General features: G+C 43.7%; 1 protein-coding gene across 3 annotated transcripts in view; it reads left to right on the top strand.

The window, feature by feature from the left end:
- Positions 1–23,687, top strand: part of PIWIL4 (piwi like RNA-mediated gene silencing 4) — a 45,475-nt gene extending 21,788 nt beyond the window's left edge. For all 3 annotated transcript variants that reach the window (XM_032359432.1, XM_032359433.1, XM_032359431.1), the window contains 11 exons: positions 2,634–2,751; positions 5,122–5,233; positions 7,686–7,870; positions 10,369–10,441; positions 15,034–15,234; positions 16,232–16,335; positions 18,697–18,767; positions 20,144–20,297; positions 21,856–21,981; positions 22,093–22,240; positions 23,150–23,687. In XM_032359432.1, coding sequence (XP_032215323.1) covers positions 2,634–2,751; positions 5,122–5,233; positions 7,686–7,870; positions 10,369–10,441; positions 15,034–15,234; positions 16,232–16,335; positions 18,697–18,767; positions 20,144–20,297; positions 21,856–21,981; positions 22,093–22,240; positions 23,150–23,266 — 1,409 coding nt within the window. In that variant the 3' untranslated portion in view covers positions 23,267–23,687. The remainder of the gene's footprint in view (positions 1–2,633; positions 2,752–5,121; positions 5,234–7,685; positions 7,871–10,368; positions 10,442–15,033; positions 15,235–16,231; positions 16,336–18,696; positions 18,768–20,143; positions 20,298–21,855; positions 21,982–22,092; positions 22,241–23,149) is intronic.
- The last annotated feature ends 244 nt before the right edge of the window (positions 23,688–23,931 follow it).

The raw sequence follows: 23,931 nt of genomic DNA, 5'->3' as shown, positions 1-23,931 counted from the left end.
CCTGTGAATGAGTTTGAGGTAACTGTACACATAAAAAACCATCATCACCATCAAGGTCATAGACCTATCCTTCACCTCCCAAAGTTTCTTACTTCCACAATTTTTATTATTACTTTGAGACACACTATTCTATTTAACTTCCACGCAATCTTTATGAAAATCCCTGTGATTTAGGTATAATTCTTATTGCCCCCATTTAATAGTCAAGGGAACCGAAGCTTGCAGCTTGCACTTAGTCCCATGTCTTTTAATAGGCATAATTTAAGATTTTTAATAAGATTTAATTTATTTATTTGAGAGAGTGAGTGGGAGAGAGAGAAGGAGCAGGAGCAGGGGGAGAGGCAAAAGGAGAGGGAGAGTGAGCAGGAGAGAGAGACCTGAATGGGAGGAGGGGCAGAGGGAGAGGGAGAAGCCCACTCCCTGCGACCTGAGCTAAAGGTAGACAGTGACAGCCTAAGCCACCCAGGCACCTCAGAATTTAGGATTTAAATTTTTACCTGTTCAACTTCAGATCTTGATTTCTTTTTTATGATCCTTCTCATTCCAGAATGAGCGAGAGGATTCAAGGGAGTTAATTGAAACCAGAACCAGAAACCTTTACAGTGGTGTTATCTAATTAGAGTGAGCTAAAAGGGAGTAGTCAAAGAACCAGTCCAAATTACTTTATTTGGGAGAGACTCTAGAGTTGCTAGTAACTTAATAAGAGATAAACTCTCAAGGTCAAAGTTTTCTAATCCAGACTAGTTTACAAATGGTAACACCACGTGTACTCTTACCTCACTGCCTTTGCGTTAGCTGGCCCCTGTGCCTGAATATTCTTTTTAAAAATTTATTTATCTTTATAATTCCCGTACAGTTACTGTACAGTGTTATATTAGTTTCAGGTGTACAATATGGTGGTTCAACAATTCTGTACATTCCTCAGTGCTCATCCTGATGGGTGGGCTCTTAGTCCCCTTCATCTAGCTCACCCCCCACCCCCGCAACGGCGTCCACCAGTTTGTTCTTTAATTTAGAAGTCTGTACTTCTGTTTGCCTCTTTTTTTCTTTGTTTGTTTCTTTTACTTCTTACATTCTACATATGAGTGAAATCATATGTTAGTGGGGCACCTGGGTAGCTCAGTGGGTTAAAGCTCAGGTCATGATCCCAGGGTCCTGGGATCAAGTCCTGTGTCGGGCTCTCTGCGCAGCAGGGAGCTGCTTCCTCCTCTCTCTCTGCTTGCCTCTCTGCCTACTTGTGATCTCTCTGTCAAATAAATAAATAAAATCTTAAAAAAAAAAAAAAGAAATCACATGTTAGTTGTTTTTCTCATTCTGACTTATTTCATTTGACATTCTACTGTCTAGATCCATCCATGTTGTTACAGATGGCAATATTTCATTCCTTTTTATGGCTGATAATATTCCATTGTGTATATGTATGTGTATGTGTGTACGCCTGTATATATATGTGCTTGTGTGTATATATATATATATATATATATACACCCCACATCGTCTTTATCCATTGGTCTATTGATGGACACTTGGGCTGCTTCCATATCTTGGCTATTGTAAAGAATACTGCAGTAAACATAGGGGTGCATGTATCTTTTTGAATTAGTGTTTTCATTTTCTTGGGGTAAATGCCTAGTAGTGGAATTGCTGGATCATATTAAACCAAGCTTCTCTCCAGCATTTTTGAGCTTCATTAGTGTAGGACGCAATAGGACTTTGATTTTCTTTAGGTACATCGTTTGTGTGGTGCCAAAATGACCCTTGTTTTCCTTCTGCGTGAGTTCTAGAAGGTAATTCTCACCATACAGTAGAATATGAGCACTTTTAATCATGTTCATTTGATTAACAGGGCGGGACTAAGCAAGGAGGACTTTCCACCTTTTACATTTTGTTATCAGTTACAATGGGTATATATTTATTTCACAGTTAGAAAAATCAGTAAAGATAATTCTCGAAGGGAGGGACGCTGCTCATTCTTAATGGCGTTCTCATACTCTAGATCTGCACAGTCCCATTTGGCAGCCACTGGCCATATAGGGTTACTGAGCCCTGGAAATGTGGCTAGTGCAACTGAAGGGCCAGCTAGAGACAGGCTGTGAGTGTAAAATACACCCTGGATTTCTAAGACTTAGTGTGAGAAAGCAGGGAAAATCACTTATTAATTTTTTTTAATATTGATCACATGTTGAATTGATAACATTTTAGATATATTGAATTAAGTAATATATACTATTCAAATTACTTCATTTTTTTGGCTTTTTAAAAAACAGATCAATGTATTTTAGAGGAGAGAGCAAGCAGGGGGAGGGGCAAAGGGAGAGGAAGGGAGTCTCAAGCAGACTTGCAGAGAGCTGGGCTGGGGCTCCATCTCATGACTCTGGGATCATGACCTGAGCCGAAAGCAGGAGTCGGATGCTTAACCGACTGAGCCACCCAGCTGCCCCTGTTTTTGGCTTTTCAAAACGTGGTTGCTAGAAAATTTAGAATGACATGAGGGGCTTGCATTTTGGGGGGACAATGCTATCCATAGGCTAGATCCGAGTCAATTTAGGTGCAAAGCTTAAAATCTGGCAGAGCTGGGCTGGGTTACATTGCATGCTGTTCATTTTCCCCTTTGTTTTCACTTCCATTAATAGGCCTGACCCGCCACGCAACCTCTGATTTCCAGCTGATGAAGGCCGTGGCTGGAGAAACGCGTCTCAGCCCTATGGGAAGGCAGCAGCGCCTGGCCAGGCTCGCTGACGACATTCAGAGGTACTGGGCCAGAGTGTATTCTGCCTCAGGTCTGGCTTATGGAATTGGATGGTCTACAGAATGTCTCATTCTTTGATGGAATGTCTCTTTGCTGTTGACTCAGGGCAAGGCACCTTTGGGTTGTGTGGTCCAGAGCCAGACGTTCATCCCTGATGCCTCAGGGATCACAGACGGGGCGGGGGGGCGGGGGGGTTGGAGGGGAGGAGGCTGGAGGCCGCGCGGGCCGAAGTACCATCCAGCTTCAACCAGATGACCCTCCTCTCATCTGTTTAATACATGGAGGTTTTGGATAAACATTTGAATGAAGGAAAGGGTTGGAGATTATAAAAACAGAAAACAGAACCACAGCAGACCCCCACCCCCGCCCCATATTTGAGATTGAGAATGTTCAGGTCTTAATATGGTGGCCTCAGCACATTCATCGTTAGAAAGATTCTACTGTGCAATCTTTAAACTTAGGAATACCTTTGTGCCCTTTGGTTTAGCCGGTCTACCCTCACGCTGTATTCCTGTCCTCATTCTGACAGTTTGCTGTCACCTGGAATGCCAGTAACGAGCGGCTCCCGTTTCTCCCCTCTGACCTACGAAGACATTGCTGTCCAGGGCTGTAGCCTCACGACACAGCAGGGCATTTGGAACGTGGCTACTGCCACATCTTGAAATGATCACATTTTGAATTTATTGGGCTAAAGGACATACATTTTCAAAATAGTTTTACTTGGCAATTTTTACTGTTTTTAATGCGGCTATTAGAAAACTTAAAACTTATATATGTGGATGGCTTTATACTTCTGCTGGACAACATTGCAGCATGGTCTTTTATTCTTTAAAGATAAAAAATTTGGAGGATGAACTTGGAAATTTCTGCAAACAGAAAAGAAATGCATGTGTGTGCACACTCAGTAAACATTTATTTCATGCATGAATGAATCATAATTGAATGGTGTATATTGTCTCTGATATTTTCAATTGCATATAATCATGTTCTTTTTAGGAAAATGGCAAAGTACTGTATATCGTGTTTTGTAATGTGCTTTTTCTTGAACATTTCTGTAGGGTAAATGTGCATTTCTGTTACGCTTTTACTCTCATAGTTTTCCCTTTTATGGCTATACTTCACGTCATTTATCCTGGATATCCCTCACACTTACACCTCCTGGAGATGCTTCTCTCCCCTTATTCTGGGCTGTGGATTACTCTCCCGGATGCCTCTTCTTGCCATCTTTCAGGAATCCCATCGGCTTCAGGAGCCAGTTTCTTGACTGGCAATTACTTCACCCATCTCATCTTGAGCAGATAGTATCTGAAGCCAAATAATTAATTCAAACTATTCCATGTGACCAGACCAGACAGAGCATTACTAGATGGAAATAATGAGCTGTTGCAGAGAGCCTGTGTAAGGAGGTTTGAGCTCCCCTAAAGAGAGAGGGGAAGCTTTGCGAGGTAAAGCACGAGTCTCATCCGTCTTTCTCGTGAGGGCCTGGCTCCCCTTGTGCCCGCTGCCATGTCGAAGGCCTGGAGGCAAAGTCGGCATGCTTGCTCTCCTGAGGGAACTTAGCGCTTACTAGAGATGACCATGTATCATAATCCAAGGAGATCACACATCAACTACGATTAGGGTTTACTAGATCTAATCTGAAAGGACCATACAAATATAAAGCCGTGATTACTGATGACACTAATACTCTCCTCACGGTCTTCCTCCTGCCGTCTACCCTGTGAACCTTCCAAACCCCAAGTGTGTATATTCCCTTCCTCTATCATCTTTCATCCTCTCCTAGGCCAGCCAGTTCAGATATTCACAGAAGACCTCTCCACACGCAGAGGCTCCATAATGTCTCTTTATTAACATGTTTATTAGGGAGAAATGGCTCATCTTTATTGAGCACATAGCATGTGCCAGGTTCTGTGGTAGTGGTTTCCACATCAGCTTGATCTTTAACATCAACCCTCAGAGGTTGCTAGGCTTATTATCCCTATATTTTACCAATAAGGAAACCGTAGGTTTAAAAAATTTGAGTCTTTTGCTCGTTTCAGCAGCACATATAATAAAAAATTTGAGTCTTGCTCAAGGTCACATATTGTGAAATGTCAGCACTAGGAGTTAAACCAAGGTCTGTCCGGCTCACAGGCCCATTTTGCTGACCAGGGTGCCACACCAGAAACCCTCTTCATCTCTGAGTGTCTCAAATGGGTTTGGTTGTTCCCATCATTTGTTTGAGGGGGGGAAATGGTGAGTAGAAATAGAAGTCTGGAATCATAAAAAAGATAAATTAGTCTTTGAACAATTCAGTAAGTTATATTTCTCTCTCTAATGATCAGAATTCTTTAGAAAATTATTAATGATTTAAAACTCAACTCTATCAACAGAAACAAGGATGCTCGTTTTGAGCTGGAGACCTGGGGGCTGCATTTTGGATGCCAGATGTCTCTGACTGGGCGGGTTTTGCCTTCAGAAAAATTATTAATGCAAGACCTTGTAGTAAGTACTATGATTCTATTTTCATTTAAAAGTATTTACTTGAATATGTGTGTGTGATCATATGCAGGGGTGACTAGTGGGCTTATAATAGTCATTTGGTTTCTCTATGTCCATATCCACGTCCTCCCTTTGTCCTAAACCTTGAAGTCCCCCCTCTGTTTTCCTTTTCAATCTGAGTATACTTGCGAGTACTTATCAGCACCCACTGGACGTGATTTAGGTCAGTGTGGTTTGGTTTCTCATTTAAAGATGCATTAGAAAATGTGTATTTCAGGCTATGACAATTAAAATATGCCTACTTGTTATTAGGTGTTATAGTACTCTCATATCTCTTTCTTTCTATCTCTCTGTCTCTCTCTCTCACACACACACACACACTCACACTCACACTCACACTCACACACTCACTCCATAGTAACTGAGAAAATGTTTTAACTGGTGAGAGGTAATTCCAATAGGCTACGTTTTCTGATACCGGGGTTCTTTCTTTTCCTCCAAGTAAAATGCTGCTCAGTTGGCATCAACGTGAAGGAATGTGCCCAGAGCCTGTCCCCAGCCACACAGCACTTAGTTAGAGGGGCTTTCTGAAACCTGAAGAGACACTTCTCTTTCAGGCTTCAGTTGAAGAAATGAACCTATTTTATGCAAAATGGTGCATTATTTTTCTACTTTTCCCATAGTTTTGCTCGTTTTTAAAGCCAGTTACATATTTTATTTTTAAAGGCCCTCTTCTCATTTTTCTCAGGTGACATGTTTAAATGGACGTAACTGAGAAGCGGAAGTTTTGTGCTGGTGGCACGGGAATTTTTCAGCATTTCTTTTCTGTCATCTATCCAAGTTACCAAAACCCTCACTGGAGAAGCTGAGGGAAAACTACTTTTAAAAACAAGACAGAACCAAAATGTGTAAAGTACAAAAAGTAGGTCCCCATTAAGATTTTGGTCAGGAGTCAGTAAAGAGAAGGTCAGTTCCACATATGAAGCAGGTTATAAATATTTAATATGGTCTGTCTCATCTCTGTAAGCAAAATCATTTCTCAGAGCTTTTTTGTTGCGTTTCTTTAGTGTGGAAACTGGTTTTTCTTAGAAGGGGCACTAAAATGGGAGAAGGCGCCCCCTAGCGGTGGTTGTGGCTGGTGAGCGTTGACGGCGTCCTGGGCTGCTTGCTTTTCTGAACTTGCGTTTTAGGAACTTAGTAGACTAAAGATTCATAGGCCTCAGAGTGTTTTGGGCAGTTTTCCTGGGTCTTCTGCCAGCCCATAACAAGTAGGAGTGAGGTGAGAGGGCCCTGGCTCTCCTCATGCTGGTGGTAACAGAAAGAATGAACCGCAACTCCAGAGAGAACCGGCGATGGCAGGCTACCCTTGTCCTTCTTTTGCTAAGGTCACCTCCTGGAACTGAGTCCCTGCCTGGCCACCTAATGGCGGGGCATTATGAGGGTGCCTGTGGTTGGATTTCAGAGTTTGGTGGAAAGTACAGCCTTCCTGAATGCAGCCTCAGGAAGACCAGTCTAAATCTGTCACTGGCACCAACTGCCTCCATAATGTCTCTCAGCCATAGCTGGGGAGTCTGTGGAACAAGGGGATCGTAATACTTCCTTAGGCGCTCTCGTGCTGATGAGACTGGGAACATGTTAACATGCAGATTCCGATTCAGCGGGTCTGGGATGGGCCCCAGGACTCAGCGTTTCTGACAAGCTCTCGGGAGATAGCCAGGCTGAATCACCAGGGACTCGATTACAGTGTCTCCTCTTCAGCTCTCAGTGCCTCTTCCCGGCCCACTGGACCAAGAACATTCCATTCAGTTCCGGTCTGTGGATATCAGCAGAAGGCTGGTAACCCTTCTAAAATCTCCCCTTTTCAGTGCAGAGAACATAGTTTTCCTGGTCCCTTGGGGCAGGGACTATCCAAGAGTGAGAAAGGAGCTTGTGCCCTGGCCTCATCTTTGCTCCTAGACATAGCTACTCCTGGCGTGATGCATGTTCTTAACTGCTCCGTAGCGTTTGTGAGCTGTAGTTGGATGCCCTGGAGTATGAGTAGTCAGCATTTTCCCCTTCAGATAGCTTTCTGCCTCAGGAGACCGAGTCAGACAGCCCACTGGCCTATGGCATTCATATTAAAGACCATCGATCTTAGAGCTGGAAGGGAACCTGGAGATCTTTGAACGGGACACTTTTCTTTGCACACAGCAGCAGTCCGAGGTAAAGCGACTTGCCCAACTGTCTGCAGCCAGGGACTGGCTGGCCTGCGGTGATGCTCAGATGCCTCCCCTTCCAGGAGGCCCATCTACTCTGTCCAGATGTGCAGTGCTTGGATCAGTGTTCTAAGTCTGTGAATAGCAAACTGTACTAAACAGGTCTCTTATGAAGAATGTGGACCATCTTTGCACGACTTTTGTTTAGCTGCTCTGTGAATAAATGCGCTCAACCCTTTCATGATCATTATTTTTCTCAGTGTCAGCCTGGGTCTGCTGCTGAGTGGTCCAAGGATATGCGAAATTGCAAGATTTTAAGTGCACAGTCTTTGAATAAATGGCTGATTATATGCAGCAACAGAGATGAAAAAGTGACCGAGGATTTTCTGCACTGCTTGAGAAGAGTTGGAAGTTCCATGGGATTTAATGTGGACTACCCCAAAACGTGAGAAAACACGGAAAATTGTCCCAGCCGTTTTCATCTATTAATTTGGTTTAAAAATCAGAAAGGATGGCTGATGTAGCTACAAAAGCTTTAGCTCAGTGAAGTTTCCTAATACCGAGAAAATAGTTTTCTTGTACTAACAAAAGAATTATAAGTAGATAGATTTTGTAGTGACTGAAGTTTTATACAGTTAAAACACATTTTATGTTGGTTTTTATACAACTGCTTTCACAGTGCTTTAGACAATGGTCTCCTTACCCCCAAGATCTTTTCAGTACTAGTTGGGCCATAAGTCCTTAATAAATCCATTAACTTTTTTCCCCCTTTATTATTTCATATCAGTTATTTATAAAACTTAACAGGAAACAGGATATTGAAAGATATAAAAGTTGCATTTCCCGACTTATTTGATAGATTTTATGTTTTAAAATTTAACATAAGAAAGAGGGGTGCCTGGGTAGTATGGTTGGGTAAGCATCTGACTTTCGGCTCAGGTTCGTCATTTCAGGGTCATGAGATCGAGCCCTGCATCAGGCTCTGCACTGATACACCCTAAAAAATTTTAATGTAAAAATAGATCCGAAATAGGCTTTTCTGATTCTGTTACTTTAGCCCAAGATTATTTAGATAGTTCTCTGATAAAACCAAGGGCATTATTCTTTGAACATTTATTGAGTTTCTGCTGTATACTAGAGGCTGTACCATTTGCTGGGGATGAGCATATGGCATATGCTCTCAGTTTAGTAAGGGATCCCTACATATCCAGTTACTCAGAATCGGATCTTGTTTGCTTTTAGGAAAGCAATCGAGTTGGTCATGCCTCATTTTATTGAGCTTCGTACGGTTCATAAGGAGGAACGCCTACTTCTTTTTACTGCTGCAATAGTGAAGGGCCAAATGTCCTAATTGGCAAGGTGGGAAGTTATTCGTTAAACAAGCGGTTACTAATTAATTGCATCAGCAGTGCAAGCATTGTTGAAAACCATTGATGGCCCCAAAGTCTCATTTTACACTGTAGTTAGAATGGTCCTCTTATCACATCGGTTAACAAATTGTCTGGTTTCAGTTTCACCTGCTCTAATTTCTCCTAACCTAGGAGATAAAAAAGCAGGAAAAGATGAATGAAAGAAGCCCCAGTCACAGACCCTGGGGTGACAGTGCAAGCTCTTTCTTATATGAATTCCATGCATAAGTCTGTGCCGTGTTCTTTTCTTAGCCTGTTTTATTTGAAAGCCCTTTTTAAAATTTTATTTTATTTTTTAAAAGATTTTTAAAATTTATTTGATAGAGACACAGCGAGAGAGGAAACACAAGCAAGGGGAGTGGAGAGGGAGAAGCAGGCCTCCCGCTGAGGAGGGAGCCGGATGCGGGGCTAGATCCCAGGAGCCTGGGATCATGACCTGAGCCAAAGACAGACGCTTAATGATTGAGCCACCCAGGGGCCCTGAAAACCCATATTTTATTTCATTCTTTTATCTTTCCCATTTATGTTTTATTTTTATTTATTTATTTTGGGGTGGGGGAGAGAGAGAGAGAGAATCTTAAGTAGGGTCCTTGTCTAGCATGGAGACCAAAGGGGGACTCGATCTCACGACCCTGAGGTCATGACCTGAGCGGAAATCAAGAGCTGGGTGTTTAGATGACTGAGCCCCCCAGGGGCCCCTTGGTTGTTGGATTTATATGCCTAGTTCCTCCTATCTGAAACATTTGCCTGATGAGTTTGGAAAGAATGGATAGTAGATGGAGGCTGAGACTGCGTGCGCAAGAGATTGATTTGGAAAAGTCAGGGACGTTTAGTTTTAACAGAGCTGCGGGCCATCCCTGGTGCTCAGTTAGAATCCGTGAGCAGGGAACTGGGGTCCTGCCACCTGCTGGGCAAGGCTGAAAAGGCCGCTGGGCATTAGGACCATCCAGCATGTCCGCCTCTCAGAAGCTGATTCTACATAGACAATCTGTGAAGTCCTCTGTGTGGGAATTACTTCTACGGCGTCTGGCTCCTAACATAATGTGAGCACAGAACAGATACCTACTTGCTGAATGACTGGTACAGGCTAGATAGTCCAGGCTCCAAACGAGCAGTCACTGAGGAAAAAAATAATCTTTTAGTCAGAACCATTCAGATTAGCTGAATAGCTTGGTCTCACTCATCTGATGATTTTTGAGACTTTTAAGGTTCTTGTGGGGATTTAGTATTAAAGAAACCTTAATCCCAGGTTAACGCAAACCAGTTTCAGATGCTTAGTATTGAGACTCGTGCTTTCAAAACCTCACGTTCAACCTCATTTTGGGCTATGGAATTTTTAACTGTAGGGATATATACAGCTGAGAAATTCGCAGTTTCCACCAGACTATTTTCTAAGCTAATAAAAAATGATTAGTAAGTGTTTTGGTGTTGTCTTGTAGTGGGATTATAAAAATCTGTATTATTTTTAACTCTATATGATTATGTGTTACTAAAAAGGGAACTATATATCCTCAAAATTAATCTTTTTATGTAGCATCAAAGTACAAGAAAATCCAGCTGCATTCCTTAGCGCTCTACAGAGACACGTTGATCCTAATGTTCAGTTGGTAAGTATAGGATAATTTTTGTTTTGATGTGTAATTTTTATTTTTTCTTTATATCTAATAGTCTTCTTTCCTTGGAAGAAGGAATGTGAGCACATTCTCCTATAATATGTTTGCAAATGGCTGTGCATTTCCCCAAGAACCCAAGAAAGTATTAATCTTAGAATTTTAATCAGCATTTAATTTCCTTTTCATATTTCTAACGTTAATTTTAATTTTTAAAAAAGATTTTGTTTATTTGTTTGACAGGAAGAGACACAGAGAGAGGGAACACAAGCAGGGGGAGTGAGAGAGGGAAAAGCAGGCTTCCCGGCAAGCAAGGAACCTGATGTGGGGCCTTTAGTTCCCAGGACCCTGGAATCATGACCTGAGCCGAAGGCAGACGCTCAATGACTTAGCCACCCAGGCACTTCTAATGTTAATTTTTAAATACTTGTTTGTACCTCTATCTTATCCTCTTGGATGTCCACATATTTATTTAAGATTTAAGATAAAGTGACTCCCATTGTATCCCATAAATGCTGGGGCCCCCAGTGTTTCAGTGGGTTCTTGGAGAGTTTAGGTTTTTCCGTGTCGCCTATGGCTGCTGCCGCTAGATTTTCGCCTCTTTAACGAGCGCCATTCCCCGTGCAGTGCGTCAGCTCCCACAGCGGCCTCATTTCCCAGACCACTGCGCATGTGCACGGGTGAGTTGACTTGGCGGAGGGTTTGGGACCAAGGCATGACTAGAGCATACCCCAACACTGCAGACAAGTTAAAATTGGCATCCTTGTTCTGAAAAATCTCTCAGCCATCCCTGTTTCTTGGAAATGCTTCCTCTTCTCCCAGGCCCCACCTCTCGCTGCACCGCAGTGTCTCACCTGTTCAATGTATGCATTCAGGCTCCCAGCATCCCTCTGTATTTCCCGCAAAGCAACTTGGCCATGTCTGCTTCTCTTCTAGTCAGACACAAAAAAGGCCCATAAGGATGATATATTGAACAAAAGGAATTCTAACCCTAAGAGCATTTCTCTTCGTTAAAAATAAAATAAAAACAGATCATAAGAATACTGCAAAGAATTGTCATATACCGGTCACCCAGATCCTCCAGTTGACATTTTATCATATTTTTTTTATTGTTTCCTTCCTTCCTATATCTATCTGTCTGTCCTCTTTTTTCCTGAACCATTTGAGAGTAGGTTACAGATCTAATGCCCCATTGTCCTTGAGTACTTCAGTGCTCTACAAACAGGGTCACTCTCCTACAGAACCATAGGACAACCATAAAAATCAGGAAACAGTAACACCAGCTAATCCATAGACTCCCTTCACATTTCTCCATCTGTCCTCAAAATATGTCCTCTCTAGTAAAAGGATCTGCTGCATTGCACTTGGTCGTGCTGTCTCTTTAGACCCTCTTTCAATCTGAAACAGTTCCATAGTTTTAAAAAAATTTTTAAATTTTTTATTAACGTATAATGTATCATTAGCCCCAGGGGTACAGGTCTGTGAATCGCCAGGTTTACACACTTCGCAGCACTCACCAAAGCACATACCCTCCCCAATGTCCATAATCCCACCCCCTTCTCCCAACCCCCCTCCCCCCAGCAACCCTCAGTTTGTTTTGTGAGATTAAGAGTCTCTTACGGTTTGTCTCCCTCCCGATCCCATCTTGTTTCATTTTTTCCTTCCCTACCCTCCAACCCCCCCACGTTGCCTCTCAAATTCCTCATATCAGGGAGATCATATGATAATTGTCTTTCTCTGATTGACTTATTTCGCTCAGGATGATACCCTCTAGTTCCAACCATGTCATCGCAAATGGCAAGATTTCATTTCTTTTGATGGCTGCATAGTATTCCATTGTGTATATATACCACATCTTCTTGATCCATTCATCTGTTGATGGACATCTAGGTTCTTTCCATAGTTTGGCTATTGTAGACATTGCTGCTGTAAACATTCGGGTGCACGTGCCCCTTCGGATCACTACGTTTGTATCTTTAGGGTAAATACCCAGAAGTGCGATTGCTGGGTCATTAGGATAGCTCTCTTTTCATGAAATAGTTCCATAGTTTTGATGACCTTCCAACTTTGAAGAGTATAGATCAGTTACTTTATATAATGTCCCTCAATTTGGGTTTGTCTGATGTTTCCTTATAATTCAATTCAGGTTATGCACTTTCGGCAGGAGTATCAAGCAATGATCCTGTTTTCTTAATACGTCTTCCTGGGAGGTACCCCATTAATTAAGGTGCTATCTGCCAGGTTTCTCTGTTTACGTCTACAGTTCGCTTTGTAATTTTCAGGTGTTTTTGTTTTTGTTTTGCAGGAAGATACTTTGAGAGTATGTAAATATCCTGTTCTCATCAAACTTTTACCTGCTAGTTTCAGAATCCACTGATAATTCTTAATCTGAACCCATTATCACTATGGTGTTTGCCAAATAGTGGCTTTCTAATTTTATACATTTAGTATGTAGCATTGTATTTCCTTCTACATTTAGTAGGTAGCATTATGTTACAATGAAGAGCTTTCTCTTCTCCCCATTTCTTTGTTCATTTGTTTAAATCCTTATGGATTCATAGTTTCCTATTTTATTACCGGCTTACAGTCTATTACTACTGTTATCTATTTTGATGCTGAAATCGTTCCCGATTTTGTTAGTGGAAGACCCATTCAGATTGGCTTCTGTGTCTTTTTGACATATCCCCATCTTTGGGGGGACATTTCCTTACTGTCTGGCACAATAAGGTATTCCAAATTAATCTTGAAATTCTGCTGCCCACTGTGGAATTAGATATTTCTCCAGTGAGCTATGATGCCTTTTGGTAGAGAACAGTATTTAGAAATCAGAATCTGGCAACTGGGTGTGCTCATTTGTTACTGGGGTGTCACTGCTCCCCGGTTTTCTCAATGGGTCAAATTAGGAGTACGTGTAGTGTGGGTCTACATTTATGTTCTCAGATGCAGCTGACCCTTGAACAGTGTGGGGATTAGGGGTACAGACCCCTGCACAGCCAAAAATCTCCATGCAACTTGACTCCCACCAAATTTAATTCCTTACCTGATTGTTGACTGGAAGCCTTATAACGTAGTTGATTAACAGATATTTTGTATTTTATATATACCATATACTATATTCTTACAATAAAGTAAACTAGAGAAAAGAAAATGTTATTAAAATCATAAGGAAGAGGAGCTACATTTATGGTACTGAACTATACTTATCCAAAAATCTGCATAGACACGGACTCACACAGTTTAAACCCATGTTGTTCAAGGGTTGACTGTAGATACATACACACATACATCTGTGTGTGTCTATGTACATGTTAAACGTGTTCACACCTCCAGTTCCAAACCAGCAGCACAGGGAAGTGTCCCCCACATCTGTATTTGTACGTCCCTTCTCTGGGGGGAAGCATGGCTCCTGCTATTCACGTATCACCTGTGCCTCCATCCCCTGTAGACAACCAGTCTCACTTGTCTCCCACCTTCTTTTGGTCCCCGTCCCCGCTGGACTACTGTCTTGTTCTATCACCTGCCTTGCTTGGTTCCAAATTCATAGGATGGAAGGAAGGAATACTCCTCTGAGAGGACTGTTCTGACAAATGTATTCCCCTATTTTATGTAATTAAATGTAAATAATTTTATCCCTTGGCGTGATGATACTTTGAATAGATCTATAGGTGAAGAATCACTTTATTTGTCCTCTGCTAATCATGACAGTGCCCATTTTTTCTACAATATGGCAGTTTTGAAAGTAAGGAGTACAAGAGGGAAAGGAGATGCAGGTAGGTCAGGAGAGGCCCTTTGGAGAGAAGCACCTGATCAGAAATAGGGCCGATGACAGAGGTGGCAGAATTTAAAAATACCTGGGGACCTGAAGCTTCTTTCTCCTTATTTTCCCTCCTCCCATATCCCCACTCTCAGGTCACAGTAAACAATAGCAACAACAAAATATTGTTTGTTTCTTTTATTTTGGTTGTCTAGTACCTAGTGGGGGAAAATACTACTGTGCAAGCTAATCCTCCGCCTGGCCTATGTGTGGGTGAGGCTGGGGGAGTAGAGGGAGGGGGTGAGAGCTGGAGAACCACAGGAAGGGCTGACAAGGGGTGGGGAGGAAGCTGGGGAAGGAGCTATGTTAGGAGGGAATTTGGGGAGCCTAATAGAATCAAATCTGAAGAGATGTGAGGCAGTGAAAGCCAAGAGGGATGGGTAGCTTTGGAGTGGGACTGTGGAGCAGGCGGCTGAGGAAAGCGCATTTGAAGCAGCGTTGACCCGTTGTCAGTGGTTAAGGGCCATTTGAGACAACTTTAGATATGTTAGTGTTTGCTTCTTCAGAACTTAAGGGCAAGATATTTGGAGAATCCCCCTTCTCATTTCTTGTTTGTTTGTTTGTTTGTTTATTAGAGCACACATGCTCGAGGTGTGGGGGAGCCTGACGTGGGGCTCGATCTCATGACCCTGAGATCATGACCTGAGCCAAAATCAAGAGTCAGACACTTAACCGACTGAGCCACCCTGCCACCCCTCAGTTTTTGTAAAGCTACTTCTAAACATAAGTAAGGTGACTTTTCCTTCCTTTTTTTTTTTTTTTTTTGGTCTTTTAGGTAATGTGTATCCTGCCTTCTTATCAGAAGAGCTACTATGATTCCATTAAAAAATACCTGAGCTCCGTCTGCCCCGTGCCAAGCCAGTGCGCCCTCACGCGGACCTTGAACAGACAGGGAATGGCGATGAGCATTGCCACCAGGATCGCGATGCAAATGGCCTGCAAACTGGGAGGCGAGCTGTGGGCTGTGGAGATCCCTGTGAGCAGTCTGTCACTCTTCTCCTCTTAGCAATCTCTCAATGCTTTCCTTAATTTAACAATGACATCAAGTGGGAGGTATTTTCCCATGATCCCAGAAGTGTTTGTTGTGGTTGTTGTGTTTGTTGTGGTTGTTGATCCCAGAAGTGTCTGTGTGTTGGCGCTGGGCTCCAGCATGACTCAGGACCCCATCCAGAAGGTGAGGTGTGGTTCCTGTTGCCCGGGAGCTTCGGGTGAGCTGTTGGCAGCACGTCTCATGACTGAGAAGCTGGGCTGGCAGAGACTTGGAGGGTCTCAATCTTGAGCCGCCCTGCTGCTGCTACAGGAAATCTGTTGCTCCAAGGTCTCTGCTTTTATCAGCTTTCAGCAGCTGCTGGCCATCAGAGGAGCTCCACACCCTGGAGGAGACTCCCCCGGGACTCAGGCAGACCTCTGATCTTGGACTATGGCGGGAACTGAGAAAGTCCTCTTCTCTTTCCCTAACTGTTGGCCACTGTGGAAGGAGGGGAGGGGATGAGAAGTGAAGGAATGTTGTCCATTGCCTTCCATTTCTATAAGCAGGATGTATGTGGGGAGCCCCAGCTGCTTCCTGGGGGCTGCAGAGCCAAGGAGCGAGTGGGGGGGGGGTCCTCCAGACATCTAAAGAATGGGAAATGCACTTCTCCTTGAGATACCTGCAGCCCAGAGGCCCGGATAAATGACGGACCACTCACCTTGAGCCTCTTGGGTCACCACGGGCACTTGTCCCTCTCCCCAAAGGATGGTAGCCACTACAGTGAGACTCTGAAGCAAAGTGTGTACCACAGCCATCCCTCCATCTTTAAGTCTCTTTGGTTTCTGTTTTAATAGGCTGCTTCCTCTGGCCCTTGGTTTCGCCGGCATGTAGCTTCACTTAAATAATTTAATAACTAAGGACAGTTTAAAAAAAAACTTATTAAATCATCATTTGGGGAAATAATGTCCCATTCCATTAAACCATGAAAAATTTACTTTTACAGTTAAAGTCCCTGATGGTGGTCGGTATTGATGTCCGCAAAGATGAGTTCAACAAGGGAATGGTGGTGGTTGGATTTGTGGCCAGTACTAACCCCGGAATCACCAGGTGCTTTTACAATTACCCCAGCATATTCTCTAATTATTGTTTGTGGTTTAGCTAGAAACCATAGAGCAGGAAACAGTTTGTGTTCTTCACTCATTTTATTTAATTAATTAATTAATTTTTAAAGGCTTTGCTTATTTATTTGACTGAGAGACAGAGATCACAAGCAGGCAGAGAGGCAGGCAGAGAGGGAGGGGGAAGCAGGCTCCCCACCGGGCAGAGAGCCCGATGCAGGGCTTGATCCCAGGACTCTGGCATCATGACCCGAGCTGAAGGCAGAGGCTTTACCCACTGAGCCACCCAGGTGCCTCTTCACTCATTTTAAAAAATATGAACACTTTAGTCATAAATTATACTTACAGATAAAAATGTGTTTGATAATATTAATAGGTAGCCTTGTGAAAAAACTGTATTTATGCAAACATCAGGACAAGCTGCCACTCATATACTTATCATATTCCCAAAGTGATGGATGATGGAAATTCTTATGTATCTGTACATCTGCCCTGTTTCAGGTCCTATACTAGAAATCTCACGTACATTATGTCAGGCAGCTAAGTTCTGGCTTCACGTTGTTTGGATTTGTATCCTGATCTGCCATGTACTTATTCTGTGTTTGACGTCTGGCTATTTAAGCTTGCTGCACCTCACTTGTAGTCACGTTGGCAATGCCTGTTTCATAGGGCATGTGTGGAAATAACACGAAATAAAATGCTTAAACCACAGGCTCAGTACGCGCAGCACGTGCTTCTTGTTACTGACACTTACTTGGTGTAGTTGTTCGTGCAGCTGTTGGAAACAGAAACAGGTTCTGCGGTAACGCATTAAATATAAAGTCATGGTACTTAACTGTAGTTCTTAGAATCGTTTTACTATTTGCAACGAAATGGAGTGTTTTGAGGCTGTAGGAACCGTGACGTATTTTATTCCCGGATGTAAGCTATTTGGTTTACTCCATTAAATTTGGGGTCAGGTATATACTTATGATGGCGAGAAACAGGAAAAGTAGCGGTGGGATGTCAAATTCCTTCCAGCTTGTATGAGATCCTGTTTGTCACTTCGTTAATGAAGCAGATAAAGGATTTCCCGTTTGTTAACCTCATTCCTCATTGTGTCATTGTCGGTTATATAATAATAATGTCAGTGCATACTTACCGCTAAGCCATGACTTCATTTTTCAAGTGCTTTTATTTAATTAATAACTTTAGCAAGAGAACTTCTGAAATTTAAATAAGTTAATCATGTTCAGATTTCAAGTCCAAAAGACTCATTGATAGGAGTTGACGTTTATGCCTGAGAAATCTTTGAGTATTTTGAAAGTAGATCTGCTAAACTAATAAATTCCTTTGAAACAATAATGTAGTGGTTTATATATATTATTGCTTATTTTGTGCCCAGTACTGTGCTAAGTCCTTTATATAGATTATCTAAGTTAATTTTTACAACCTTATGAGCTAGTAACTACCTTACCGCCTTGTTTGTTTCCTTAGTACCTACGAGGAGACTGAGGCTTAGGTTCGCATGGCTGGTGAGTGTGCCAGCTAGGATTTGAACCCAACTGTATCTGATGCCAGTACCATGCTTCAGTTTCTCTTACCAACAAATTTCTTTTGGGGAAGGGGGGTTCTTAATTTAATTGTACTCATGTAGCATATACAAAATCATGAGTATTAAGTTTTACTCACAATGTCTGTTTCTTTTTATTTCGATTGAGGCCTAATGACATACATCACATCAGTTTCAGTATTCAGCATGATGATTCGGTATTTGTACATATTGCAAAACGATCACCACAGTGAGTCTGGTGAATATCACCACATAGTCATCACATTCATTTTTCTTGTGATGAGGACTTTCAAGATCTACTCTTTTAGCAACTTTTAAATATACAATAACAGTCTTATTAACTGTGCTCACCAAGCTGTTTATTACTTCCCCAGGACTTCCTTATTTTGTATCAGGAAGTTTGTATCCTACGATCTCCTTCACCCAGTGCCCCCACTTTCACCCCCTGCCTCTGGCAACCACCAGTCTCCTCCTGTACCTAGAAGCTTTTTTTTTTTTTTCTTAATTTCACGTATAAGTGAGAATGTACAGTACTTGTCTTTCTTTGCCTGACATATTTCACTTAGTGTAATGTCCTCAGGATCTATCCATGTTGTCACAGATGGCAAGACTTTATTCTTTGCTGTGTCTAAATAGAATTCTGGGTGTGTGTGCGCGTGCGGGCTCACACACACATCTTCATCCATTCTCCCACCGACGGACACTTCGGTTGTTTTCCTTTTCTTCACTTAATCCTAATGCATGTCTAGGGTAAACATTTTGAATCTGAAGTTTACTTTTGTGTTCTTCTCACTTTAGGTGGTTCTCTCGCTGTATCCTCCAGAGAGCGACGACAGATGTTGCAGATTGCTTGAAAGTTTTCATGACTGGTACTCAAAGTATCGTGGTGTGGGTGGGCTCCGAGCAGAGCACTATTCTTTCTGGCCCAGAGTCCGTGTGCCCGTAGCAGACCAGACCGGGGCAGCAGATGCCCTAAGCCTGTCCGAGTAGACCGTCACCTGGTTAGAGATTTCCAGTGCTATGTCCTGACTCATGCTCACAGATGTTGGAGAAGCTACACGTGTCCTGTGTGTGTGATAAACAGAAAGCCAAGAGGAAGGGCAGTTTTTAGCTGCTGGTGGCTCTGGCAAGCAGGGAAAATACCAAAGGAACCTACCCCAGAGAAACAAGGATTGTGACAGAGTGATGTGAGGTCTAGAAACAGGAAGAAAGCCTGTGGGGCGGGGGTAGAATAGGATGCTGGCAGATGAAGGGCGGCCTAGCAGGAGAAGATGGGGAAGACGGCAGGCGGGGAAGGGTGCCTTCTATGTAGTGGGATGTGATGGGAACAGTGTCTGGTGCTCCCGTCTCCTCTCCAGCCCTGGTCGCTGCCTGGCCTTGGCACTACCTCGCAGTGTGGCTTGTACAATTCACTTCCTCTCCTGATGTGCTTTTCCCATCTGTAAACTCTTGGCGAAGGGGGACATTGTAAATGTTTCCTAAAAAAAGTGAATTTAGTGATATGTGTTGGTTATGACCTTACCTATATGATCATCATCTGTTGAACTAAAATTTCCTGGAAAATAAATTCTTCTGAAGCAATTGCTCAATGTCTACATGAAAATAAGTATTATGTTACTTTGCCCTCACATCAAAACTTGGGGTTTTTTTTAGTAGTTATGAAAAGTTTCTGTTGATAGGAATTACTGTCTGGTCTCTGCTCTTGGGGCAGTTTCTAGTTGGAGTGGGTGGCGATGTTCTCAGAGTTCACATTGTCAGTGCAACTTAGAATCAAATTGGGTGAGTCCACGGTAAGAGATGCTCTCAGAGGAGTAGCCACATCCTTTCCTTATGTCTTCATATTTAGGCTCATTGGGGAAGGAAATGACATGGAGTTATCCAGCCTGTAGCTATCGATAGCATTTAAAGACTCGAAGAAGCCAAATTAGTATTCGTCTGGTTTTGGGAATTTGTTTATTGCATGACTTCGTTGATTGCTTGAATATTAAAATGTCACAAAAGAGGCATGCTAAGTTCAAGAATACGTTATGCCATAGAAACCATTATGAGTCCTCCAAGAGCAGAGATGCCGAATGTCCCCCTAAAGTTACCCGCTTTTATATTATTTATATTATTGCAGATACAACTCAGGTCTAGGCATTACCCTCTTTTACAGTGGTCTCTAAAACCCTGAGCTCTAGGGGGATGTTACCCTTTGGTGGCGCTGGACGAGCCATTCTCTTCTCACCAACTACTCCTTCCGCAGGAGCGCTCAACAGATGGCACAGGCACAACCGTGGCCTGCCTGCGCGGGTGGTCGTGTACCGGAACGGGGTGGGGGACGGCCAGCTGCAGACCCTGCTTGAATACGAGGTTCCGCAGCTGCTGAGCAGTGTGACAGAGGCAAGTTCCAATACCAGGTAGGCAACCGCTGTGCGTTCCCCACTCTGGCGGTGACAGCACATTAGAAGTGTTAAAATTCATGGACGCCAGCGTCTTCTTTTTTCACGCAGTGAGGGTTGGCTCTGTGCCTGCGTCATGTGGGTACAGCCGATGGTTCGCTCTCCTGCAGCTTGGAGCATTGTTGGGATGCTCTTCCGTGAAGTGGCGGGTCGGGGCACCTGGAGGAAAGCAGGTGTCCTTCAGCATGGCTGACACAGCCATGTGGGGGGATTCAGCCGGGTGGGGGGAAGACGCTTCACACATATTGATAAGCCAGGGGACTAAACATGCTGTGGTTTGAAATTCAAGGCCCAAATCAGCCAGGGCTCAGGCCCTTTTAAGTGCAGGCCCTGGTACATGGCCAAGGTGGGTGGGAGGTGCGGACAGCAGTGGAAGGCAGAGCCAGCTGGGCTGCCTCGCCTTGTCACCAGCCTTCTGGATTCAGGGGTGTGGTAGTGAGTACGTCAAGTGGCAGGTGCAGGGAAAACACTGGAACTGACAAACAGGGGAGGATGATAATCTCAAATTGGCTTCTTAAAATATTTGGGGAGCACCTTTCTCCAAGCAGACCCCTGCGTTCATCTGTCCGGGACACCATCAACACCAAAGGTGCATGCGTGAGCCCTGGAGGAGCTGAGACCAGGCTGCATGAGGGCGGGGCAGCGGGGGGAGGGTGTAATGGCTTGGGGCAAGGGCAGTATCGTTGAGACCAGACCCTCACGGCCCAGGTCCCTCCCCACTCACCTCAGGGGATTGTGTCTGCTCCCAACCACAAGCATGCGGTTGCGGGCCAGTGGGAGTACATTCAGCAGCCGGCTGTGCTAAGGGATTCTCTTTCAGTATGACGTCAACTCTGATAAGTTTCTACATTGGAAACAATATATTTTTCAAATAAAATGATTAAAGTGAAATTTCCCCATAATTTTTGCATCTCAGTGGGTCCTTTGGGAATGATGGCCAGTATTTGGATATGGCCTTGGATTTACTGAATCCGGACTTTAATTCCTGGTCTTTCAACATCTGGCCCAAATGTACATTCGGTTGGTCCATCCACTATCCTCCCCAGGTGTGTGTCTTGCGGGATTCAGGAATGATGATTTGAGGAATAAGAGGAACCTGTGGGTCTCTTTGCTGTTCAGGAATTGAGAGGAAGGGTGAAGGGGAAATAGGGGGTTATTGCTAATGGAAAAAGGAAATCTTGTTTCCATGGAAAATTCTGGAAAGTCTTTCTTTAGAGGTACTAGCTGAAGCTCATTGTCTTACTAAACACTCTCCCCTGTCCCCTTCCAGGCATAGAAACCAGCAGAGTGACTGGACATAGCACACTCTTGCCACAAGGAAGAATAGCCTTTAATTTTGAAAACTTGTGTATCTTGGGGGAAGTTGATATGGGGGATAATTTTTACTTTTTTCATTTGACCGTGTTTTTCTAATGAATGGATGAATTTATTTAGAAATTACCAAAAAAGATGACTAGAATGCTGCAGGCTTGGTTTTGGCTCTCTGCATCTCCCTTTCTGCCTTTCTGGTTCCAAGTGCCAAGCTGTCGGTGATCGTGGTCAGGAAGAAGTGCGCACCCCGATTCTTCACCGAAGGGAACCGGTCGGTGCAGAACCCGCCGCTCGGCACTGTGGTGGACTCCGAGGCCACACGTCCTCAATGGCAAGTGCTGTTCGAAAGCCAGTTTTCCGCGAAGTGTTCGCTGCCTGTTCTTCACGTTGGGCTTCCTCGGTTGGCCTTTTTTTCTCACACTCGTGCCCATTTTCCGCTCAGGTATGACTTCTACCTGATCAGTCAGGCAGCTGGCCAGGGAACAGTTACCCCCACCCACTATAACGTCATCTATGATGACAACGGCTTGAAGCCCGACCACATGCAGAGACTCACCTTCAAACTGTGCCATCTCTACTACAACTGGCCGGTGAGTGACGCTGTGTGACACTGACACGTGGTGTTCCCGCCCAGGGTCATCACCCAGCTCACCCAGCACAACGCCAGACTTCCCGAAGGAGGAAGGAATGAATGCATGCATGCGTGAATGAATGAATGAGTCCTGAGTCCACAGTAGGAGAAATCCAGTCTGTCATAGAAACGAAGCAGCATTAACTGTTAACGTTATTATTATTACTTCTAGCCCTAGTATTTATCATTCCCGGAGGACCTTATTCTGTGCAGTGTCTTAAGCACACTAGGGAGGAAATCAGGGTGTTATTTCCAAGTTGCAGTTGAGGAAATTGAAGTCAACTCAGACACTGTGTGGTGGGGACGTAAGGATGCATCTGTTCTGTGTTTCCGTGCATGAAGCCGAGGGCCCTGTCAAAGTCCAAGGCCAAGGTTTGCTCTGAGCCCTTTGGGGCCTCAAGTCACAGGAAACTTAGATGAGTGCTAAGTGTGATGGCTCCCAGCTCCCAGCTCTGTGGAGCCAGACGGGCCCCGAACCCCATCTCGCTTGGTGAGTCTGTGCTCCCTGTGATGCGGTTGCCCTTTGTTGTTGAGTTTAGGCGGTTTACTTGCGAATGCATTCTGCTGTGTATGGAATTAGCAGAGGATAAAACTCAGGAACAAAGATTAAAGAACAGGCAAACCGGGGGGCCTAGGTGGCTCAGTGGGTTAAGCCTCTGCCTTTGGCTCAGGTCATGATCTCAGAGTCCTGGGATCGAGCCCCGGATCGGGCTCCCTGCTCAGTGCGGGGTCCACTTCTCCCTCTCTCTCTGCCTGCCTCTCTGCCTACTTGTGATCTCTGTCAAATAAATAAACAAAATCTTAAAAAAAAAAAAAAAAAAAAGAACAGGCAAACCTCGTAATTGCTGTCAATATGTTTTCTCCTTAGGGCTTAATCAGCATCCCAGCCCCCTGTCAGTATGCACACAAGCTGACCTTTCTGGTAGCACAGAGCATTCACAAAGAACCAAGTCTGGAATTAGCGAACTCTCTCTTCTACCTGTGATGACGGGAACTACGGGCGTCCCGAGAGGAGCCATCTGAGGAGTGGGTGGATTTTGTGCAGACCTGCCACAGCTGCGAGGCTGTGACTGGGGAAAGGAGATTGAGCTTAGTTTCAACTTTTGGGAAAACACCTGACACAGCTTAATTGGAGGTGGTTCAAAAGAAATGTGTAGTGTTTTATTTTGAAGAGTTTTATGCTCTTGGTAAATCCCCATGCTGGTAAATGGAATTAAAATATGCCATCGTCTAAGTAATTCCACAAACTGAATATCCTCTAAGAAAATAAGTGTTTGGAAGGTGTTTTTGATGGTAGGGAAATGGGGTCTAATTCCCACCTTAAATCTTGCCCATGTTTTGTTAAATAATATTGTAGAACATTTTGTAGAGTGGTTCAAATAGTTATTAGAAAATAAAATTCAGAGCATTGCATATGTGTTTACTGTTGTTTGAATTTCAGTTGAAGTTGCATGCAGACCCCATAATTGGTTTTCAACACAGACTTACCCACTAACCACACCACCACCCTCTGAGTGATGTTTGGGAACCGGAGCACACCTCCTGCTCTCCGGAAGGTGCTTGATCGCACTTAGAAGCAGGTGCTCTCATTGATGACCTTGCCTCCCACCGCACTGAGAAAATGGATTCCAAAAGAAGAGGGCTGGCCCA

Source organism: Mustela erminea, chromosome 9 (genome assembly GCF_009829155.1).
Source record: "Mustela erminea isolate mMusErm1 chromosome 9, mMusErm1.Pri, whole genome shotgun sequence".
In the NCBI taxonomy this organism is placed as follows: domain Eukaryota; kingdom Metazoa; phylum Chordata; class Mammalia; order Carnivora; family Mustelidae; genus Mustela; species Mustela erminea.
Note: the sequence above shows the minus strand (reverse complement) of the source record. Positions and strands in the feature narration are given on the sequence as shown.